Source organism: Psammomys obesus, unplaced genomic scaffold (assembly GCF_907164565.1).
Source record: "Psammomys obesus unplaced genomic scaffold, mPsaObe1.curated_primary_1811, whole genome shotgun sequence".
Taxonomy (NCBI): domain Eukaryota; kingdom Metazoa; phylum Chordata; class Mammalia; order Rodentia; family Muridae; genus Psammomys; species Psammomys obesus.
The window spans coordinates 4,298,443-4,307,147 of record NW_026596039.1 but is presented as its reverse complement, the minus strand read 5'-3'; the positions used below and the strand labels follow the sequence as shown (position 1 = coordinate 4,307,147).

The 8,705-nt window shown below is 45.2% G+C and overlaps 1 protein-coding gene across 2 annotated transcripts in view; it reads left to right on the top strand.

Moving 5' to 3' along the window:
- The first annotated feature begins 649 nt into the window (after nt 1-649).
- Nucleotides 650-8,705, top strand: part of Sc5d (sterol-C5-desaturase) — a 9,662-nt gene continuing 1,606 nt past the window's right edge. The window contains exons 1-5 of one of the 2 annotated variants that reach the window (XM_055621851.1): nt 650-730; nt 2,772-2,852; nt 4,424-4,641; nt 5,684-5,816; nt 8,400-8,500. In XM_055621851.1, coding sequence (XP_055477826.1) covers nt 4,432-4,641; nt 5,684-5,816; nt 8,400-8,500 — 444 coding nt within the window. In that variant the 5' untranslated portion in view covers nt 650-730; nt 2,772-2,852; nt 4,424-4,431. The other variant, XM_055621852.1, reaches the window with a different exon arrangement.

The following is an 8,705-nucleotide window of genomic DNA, read 5'->3' as shown; positions in this document are numbered from 1 at the left end:
CTTGTGTTTTATATAGAATGCGTTGCAGTCTAGAGTCCTGAGTCATAATTAGCCAACTTGATCTTTTAGGTGCATTTGCTTTTTCCTATCTATATTTTCGTTTTGTCAGTATTTAAACACCTACGTAAACAGGTTTGGCCAGATCATAACTTTTTTTTTCCTTTTTTCTTTTTGCCGTTAATAACTGCTTTTTTCACTTACTACGCTACACATATTTTTCAATTTACATATTCTAATGCTGCATAAGAGAACTTTCTCCGGGAAGGTCGGAAAAACAAAACAAAACAAAACACGGAAAATCGGTGACTGTTGGATCCATTTGAATGTGACAAATGACTCTGCCCTTAACGTCGTCGGAAACGTCACTCCTTCACGCTGAGGGTTATTTTACACTCACGCCAGGTCGTTTGCATGAATCTCGTCAACTTGAAAGTGGGCGGGAGAGCATCCAGCTCCGCAGCAGCACCCAGACGCGCCGCCCCAGCGCCGGGTTTGTCTGGCTGAGAGGACAGGGGGCGGGGCCCGCGCCCGCCGACCACGTGACCTCCGAGGCTGCGCAGGTCCCAGTCGCGCGATCCGCCGTCACATCAGCTTATGGCGCCGGCCGCTGATTGGCGGGCTGCCTGCACGGGGGCGGGGCTCTGCCGAGCAGGCGGTGTCTAGGGCTCTCCAGCTTCAGCCTCCCGTAGGCGATAAAGCGGCGGCGAACCGAGCAGCTCCCGCCCTGCAGGTAGGTTCCGTGCGCCGCCCTCTGGGCAGCCGCGAGTCGAAGGACCTGCGCGCGGTCGCGAGGGATCTCCCAGGTTCCGGGCATTCCCCAGGTGTACGGCATCCTCGGCGCAGGTGTGTCCGTCCCCGCCAAAAGCGCAGATGGCGTGGGGTGGTGGCTCGGTGGACACCTTGGGCCCAGGGGCCTGCGATGAAGACAGGGCTCTGGCAGGACAGGGAAGGACACCGGCCCGGGAGAGCGGGCTCCCGGCCGGTGCTGGGGGTTACCTGTTGGGGATCCCACATCCAGGGGGAGAGGGAAAGCGCTGGTGCTTTGCTTTGCGACGGGAGAAGTCTTGAAGTTGAGAACCAGTGTCTGACACAGTTCCCCGCGACCTGGGGAGGGTGATGGGCCGGCGCTCCCTGCCTTTTTGAGGACTATAAGCGGCAGCTTGCGTGCTTGAACCGAACCATCATTAGATAGGGTATACTGGCATCCCTGCTTTATTGCCGAGTAAATTCGAAGGTGGTACAAGTGAGAACATGGCCTCGGTGGAGAAGTTACTTGGTGGACACTTTGTGGGTTAGTGGGTATGTATCCTCATCGGTTTTGTTAAAGTGCTTGCCATTTGACCCTTGCTATCTTACTGGCGGTTCGCATTCATTATGTAATGTAGTAGTGTGGAGAACTCAGAATTCCTTAGCCGTATGTGTGACTCTAGAGGGGTAATGCTGGAGAAGAAACAGCCGCTGGGCTTTACGTCACATCGACTCCTTACAGAGCAAAGTGATTTAAGTTATCCCTGCGTTCACTGTCCCGCATATTAAGGCTATACAAGTACATACATTATAGACTTGTGCGAATTAGATGAGAGAACCTCTCCATTACATCTACAAATGTGTAAAAGCCACATGAGATGTGCAGGGAATCCAAGAGTTCAAGTTCCAAGCCACACAGCCAGTACCTAAGGAAAGGGGTGCGGGGGAGGTGGGCGGGGCTTAAAATAATATGTACGTTAAAAAATGTATAGATAGATAGATAGATACTAGCAGTTGTTTCTGTGCTTTTTTCCAGTTAAGAAAAATATAATAGTTTAAAGTCATTTAAGTATGATAGTGTATTTACTTATTTGATGCTGGGGAAGGAACCGAGGCTTTGGACATACTAGGCCAGCGGAGCCAGGCTCATTTGATTGCGAACCATGTTTTAAAGAAAAAAAATTTTTTTTTTTCTGCAAAGGCAGTATAAAATTTAATGTAAACTTCAGTTTCAATCAATAATCTCTGACTTAGAGTCCATGGGGCCTCTCTGACTTTTAGGGATTTAACTCTTAAAATGATGTACAAAATCATATGAACGTGTGGGTGTCTTATCACCACCTAGCACTGGTTACCTGTTAAGTTGTTTATCGAATTAGCAGTGGCCTATATGATGGAGAAATGAACACCTAATATTTAATGTGAATTTTTCTCTTCATGGTGAAATAAGAGAAAAACTTTTTGATTCTTCCCAAAAAGCAAAGGGCTGATCTTCTTGTTAAATAAGCTCTTAGCTGGGGCTGGGTGCGAGCCTATGGTCCAGGCTCCTAGGAGAACTGTGGAGGAAGGATGGCTTGCGTAATGGAGATGGAGGGAGAAGAGGAGGGGTAGGAAAGATTTTTTTTTAAATGAAGAAACTGAAAGATCCCAGGCAAAAGTGAGGAAAGAAAAAAGCTACCACCCACTCATAGAAAAACTATAATTTATTACAAATACATGAAGTTGTGCTCAATACCACTCAAGGAAAACATGAGTCAAGTATGCACTGAGGCATCTTCTCTTTCCTATTGAGTTGAAGATACCCCGGGGATTGTCGAGAAATTGACATTGCCCTCCGTCGTTTGAGGATGTACAACCCAGCTCAGTACCTACAGGGAGCACTTGAGCAACCTGCACCAGATTGCCACACACAGTTTCTCCTTGGAACTACTGTGCCTGTAAGAGTTTACATAGTACAGGAGCAGTTGTCTCAAAGCCTGGAAGCCCTGAGAACCAAACAGTTGGTTGTTTTGTTTTTCTCACAGCCTCAGCACTGGGACCCAGCTGATGACAGATCCTGACGCCGAGTGACTGACGTACCCACTGCTTCTTGGGTCACATACCAGGTATTCCTGTCTGTATCACCAGTGTCTGCATTCATCCTGAAACCGGACTATATAAATGCAGGAATGGCAATGCGTATTAATAGGCTGATGTGTGCTAAGAGCAGCATTAAGAAGGGAGGGGTTAGAAACAAAGAAAACGGGACAATGAAAAATACCTGGAAGTCTATTCCTAGACAAGATTTTTGGACATTCTTCTCCTTAACTTCCTATTAAAAAGAATGTTTACAGCGTTTTCTTTCCCTCCACTGTAACTGTAGGACAGCCTTTCTCACTAAGTTGTGTCATGCTTAGAAAAGCAAGTGTTTAGATCCTGCATAGTTAACATAGGCCTGGCAATCATGATTTCCTAGAACAGCTCATCCATAAAGAGCTGTTCTCAGAATTACTGAGTAAAACGGTATTGGTAGATCAGCATTAATAAATGTATACTAGGGCTGGAGAGGTGCCTTGGCAGTTAAGAACACTTGCAGAGGACCCGAGTTCAGTTCCCATTGTTCGAATCAGGCAACTCAGAACCACCTGTAACGTCAGCCCCAGGGGAGTCAATATCTAGCTCCTGCAGACACCAGCATTCATGTGGCATATATTCAGACAAATAAGCATATAAAATAACATAAAAATAAATGTTTGAAAAGTAATGTTTATTATGTGAGCAGACAGTGATAAGCCAGTGGATGATTGGAAGAGTTTCCTCTGTGTGTGTGTGTGTGTGTGTGCGTGTGTGTGTGTGTGTGTGTGTGTGCGCGCGCGCGCGTGCACGCACACGTGCGCACATGGAGGTCAGAGGAGAACTTCAGTTATTGTTCCTGGGCGCCTTCCATCTTTTGTTTGAGAGAGAGCCTTTCACTGGCTTAAAACTCTCCATGAGGCTTCACAGCACAGCTGAGCCAGCTGACCAGAAAGTTCCAGGGTCCTCTTATTTCTCCCTCTCATCTTGCCATCTGTGGGATTATTTAGATGCAAGCCACCATGCCCTGTTCTTCACCCAGGTTCTGGGGGTCCAGACTCAGGTCGTTGTCTTCACAAGGCAAGCACTTTGTTGACTAAGCCTTCTCCCCAGCCCAGCTGAAGGATTGTCCAAAACTAAAAAGACAGCGATACTTAGCTGCATCAGGCCGTGAATAATCCAGGGGAGGCTACTCTTGAAGAAATGCTAAACGCTGATCATGTTGCCTCTGGTGGTATGCTTGGGAAAGTGCTAGAAGGCCATTAAGTGTGAGTGAGGATAGCATGGCAGCATGGATGGCTAAAGACATTTGTGGCAATAGCTAGTGCTTAAGCCAAAACGTAGGATGATAACCAAAGGAGAAGAAATCCTGTCAAAGGTATCTTGTACCATGTTGCTCCATCGCTTGGGAATCCTGACTGTGCAGTGTGACCAGTGTCTAATTCCAACACTGAAGAGGTCAGACTAGGAACGATACCTCTCCATACCCTCTTCTGCTGCCAAAGCTGTAGCTGACGGCCACACACATGCGACCTAAGGTTGTTGTTAGTCTGGAAACCGCAGACAGCTTTTCTGAAACGTTGTAGAGATGAGAAAAGTGAATTGCCACACGCCTGTCCTGCAGGGGCCGCGATGGACCTCGTTCTCAGCGCTGCAGATTACTACTTCTTCACCCCGTACGTCTACCCAGCCACATGGCCTGAGGACAACATCGTCCGGCAAACTATTAGTCTCCTGATAGTCACCAACCTGGGGGCTTATATTCTCTACTTTTTCTGTGCAACCCTCAGCTATTATTTAGTCTATGATCATTCGTTAATGAAGCATCCGCAGTTTTTAAAGGTAAGAGGTTTTTCTAGCTTCTGTTATCATACAAATAATGTATTTGTGAGGTTTTTAGTTAATTAGGCTGGTTTTATGTAAGTAAAGTTTTTTTGCAAACAACCCCCTGAAAGTGGGTATTTTTATAAGGGTTAATCACCTCTTTCCTTCTTGTATTCTAAATAATAAGTGGATCTCATTGTTTTCTGATAGCCTGGAATCTTTCTTTCGTCACCAGGTACATAGATGAGAATGACCTTGCTGATATTGATGAATAAATGTATGTATGTAATCATTATGCTTATGTGAATATTTTACTCTCTGGCTTTTGCAAGCTGAAAGGTGTTTTTACCATGTATGTTTTTCTCTGGCTGGGCTGGGGATTTAAGTTCAACAGTTAAGGCTTGTTCATAATCAGGTTGGAAAAATTTTCTGTGATCATTTGTTAGATAGTCCATGAACCGAAAGGAGCTGGGGAGGGACATTCAGTTAAATATTACTCTATAAGTAGAAACTCATACAGATTTGGTGAAGAGAAAAGAATTCAGAAGTCACGGTACTTGCCGCCTTTGGTTGGCATCAAGGAATGCTTTTCTTACACTTTCCCATGCAATAAAATTTTCACACGAAAAGTTTGGGAGTAAGACTTTTAGTATGAAAGAGAATTCAGTGGACCTGAAGGGTGGACTCAACAGCTAAGAGTGCATGTTGCTTCTGCAGAGGATCCATCTTCCGCACATAGCACCAATATTGACAGCTCACAGTTGCCTGAAACACCAGCTCCCTGGGATCTTCTGGCCTCTGCAGACATCGCACTCACATGCAAATATCTCTACATAAACACACACATGTACACACAGTTAAAAATTAAATGTAAAGTAAAATCGGAGGAAAAGAGAGAAAATTTGAGAGGTAGGAACATAGTTCAATGATGTTCTTGACTGACATGAGCCTGGGCCTAGGAGCAGACAAGACTATTTAAAAGTCCATCCCCAATCAACTTCATGACAGTCTTGTTGAACAGATTTTGTGGCTTTTAAATAATTGGACCTCTCATCTTCAGAATCAGGTCTCTCGAGAGATCATGTACACTGTCAAGTCTTTGCCGTGGATCAGTATCCCCACCATTTCACTGTTTCTACTGGAGTTGAGGGGCTACAGCAAACTCTACGATGACATAGGAGACTTTCCAAATGGTGAGTGGATACCGGGAGGCTCTAAATACAAGGTAGTGTGGCCTTTCTCTCTGCCCATCTCTCCCCCTTTTCGTCTGTTGTTTGTTATTTATTCTGTGTGCGTGTGTGCATGTGTTCATGTGTGCGTTTATTCATGTGCGTATGTATGTTCATGGGCACAGTAGGCCAGAGGGTTACCTCAAATGTCACTTTCAGGATTACTCTTTACCTCCTGTTGTTTTGTTTATTCTGAGACAGGGCCTTAGTATGTAGCCCTGGCTGGTCTGGAACTCACTTAAGTAGGTCAGGCTGGCCCCAAACACACAGAGATCCATCCACCTCTGCCTCCCAAGTGCTGGGACTAAAGGCATATGCTCCTGGCCAAGTCTAGACGGGGTTTCTCATGGGCCTGGATTTTACACTTTACCCAGACTGGCTGGCAGGTAGCCCCAGTTTGTCTTTACCTCACCAGTGTTGAAATTCCAAATCCATATTACCACACCTGCCATTTCTGTGTGGTTCCTAAAGATCAAACTCAGGTCCTCAGTGCTGCACTGGCTGAGCTGTCTCCCCAGCTAGCCTGCCTGCCCTCCTCCCTTCTCCTCACCTTTCCTGTGTTCTCTGCTTTCCTTCCTTCCCTCCTCTCTGTCCCCTCCTTTATCTTTCAATTTTTCTTTCTTGACAGGGTCTTGCTAGGTAGCCATGGCTGGCTTTAAATTTGCATAATGTGCCTCCACTGTGTTTACTGTGTTTAAACGCCAAACCTGCCTGTTTCTTCTTTCTTTCAAACTGTCCAGTTGTTTCACTTCTGCTTTCTGCAGTTTGTGTCTTGCACTTTCTTAACTTCACTGTCGTTTTCAAAGTCATTCTTGGACGACATTGTGTCTAAGGGAAATACTGACCTGGGATGGGCCCTTGTATTTATTTCCGATGATTGTTACTTCACACCGCTGGGAAAATAATTCCAGTAGTATGTGCAAATCACAGTCTGCTGTCCTGCTGCCTAGAAACTACAAGTCATTATTCGCCTGTCCATGTGTTGTCCTTTCTGTCTGTCTTGTCCTCCCTCCTCTCTGCCATATTCTCCCTCACGTCTATCTGGTCCTCCCTCCTGTCTGTCTTGTCCTGTCTTTCATCTGTGCCTGCCACTCCCTTGATTACATCACAGAAAGGCAGTACTGCTCATGGAGTATCATTCTGATGGTTGTAATAAAAATGCTCATTGTTTCATATCTGTAACTATTGTCATAGACTATATCAGTTATAGTTCCTTGTGTCTCTGTCCAGAATTTAGAAATTGACCCCTACACCTGTACATTTAGAGCTTTTGTTTTGTTTTGTTTTCTTTTTCTTTAAAAGCAATCTTGCCCTGACTTGACTTGTATGTAGTTCTGAAATTACTTCAAGACACATTCCTGGCACCCAGAATATAAGAAGGAATAATAGCATTCATTGAGGTTGACATGTGCCAGCAGCAGTTCTCCGCTCGGCTTTGTGTCAGCCCAGTGTTTTCCTCAACGGCTCTGCAGGGCAGGTCTTGTTGCTAGGCTGTTCTTAGAAAGGGGCACATGGGGAACAGAGTGTGGAGAATCTGCCTATGTGCTCAGCAAATAGGTGATAGGTCAGAGGCTTGAGCCCGGGCATGCCTTATCAGAGCTCTGCTCTCAAAGTAGGAGGTGGTTAATTACAAGAGGCAGTGAGAGAATGAACAAAATCAGGGAGAGGGCAGTGTGAGCCAGAGGTGAGATAGATGCCTCAGGCCCTGGGGTAGGTTGAGTGCATCAGAGCCACTGGAGTAAAGTCCCAGGAGGATGAGGCTGGAAATACCAGAAAGGGGCTGATTATGGGTCGAATGTTTAGAGTGACAGTATTTAGTGGAAAATTAGGCCTCAGACAAGGAGGGAGCGTACAATGATAGGATTTAGGAATGCTAATATGAAGGAAAACAGCGGAATGTCCTGTCTCATAGGCATTTGTGTAGTTTAATTAAGAAATACTTGTGCTGGAAAGATCTGCAGTCAAGAGGACCTGAGTTCAGTTCCCATCACCCACATCACGTCGCTCACAACTATCAGTAACTCTAGCCACAAGGGAACCAGAGCCTCTGGTCTTCACGTGCACACACATACACATAATTAAAAATAATAAAGTTAACTGCTAAGATTGGTGGCACAAGCCTTTAATACTAGCACTCAGGAAGCAGAAGCAGGAAGATCTCTTGAGTTTGAGTCCACCCCTGTTCTACAGTGAATTCCAGGACAGCCAGGGCTACACAGAGAAACCATGTCTTGGAAAACAAAACAAAGTTGTTATTATGATGGTGATTATTATTTAAATCATAAAATAGAAAAATATTGCATGGGCAATTTTTATGGTTCTCTATAGCAGCCAAATTTCAATTAAAGATTACAAAATTAATGGCAGGTAGAACATTTCAAGTTGTTAGGTGAGGAGTGAGGGACGTAAGCAGTTCTAGGTAGCAGAGGGAGACAAACCTACAATGTGTTGATCAGGTTGAGTTTTGGATGCCCTTTTGCGTTTGTGTGGACATGTGGAAAGGGAACACTAACTCTACATGGTCTTGTTCTGCATGGTCTTTTTTAGGCTGGATTCATCTCATTATGAGCGTGGTATCCTTCCTCTTTTTCACGGACATGCTTATCTACTGGATCCATAGGGGCCTGCACCACAGACTGGTCTACAAGGTAGAGTTATTTAAAGGGGATGGAAGGGGAGATGTCACACATTTCAGTATTATAATACTGTACTCTACATTCTGGGAGTTTCTCTTGCCTGTATCAAAGGGATCTAGTCATCACTCATTGTAGGTCCTGTGTACATTTTATTTGTAGTGTGTGTGTGTGTGTGTGTGTGTGTGTGTGTGTGTGTGTGTGTGTGTGTGTGTGTGTG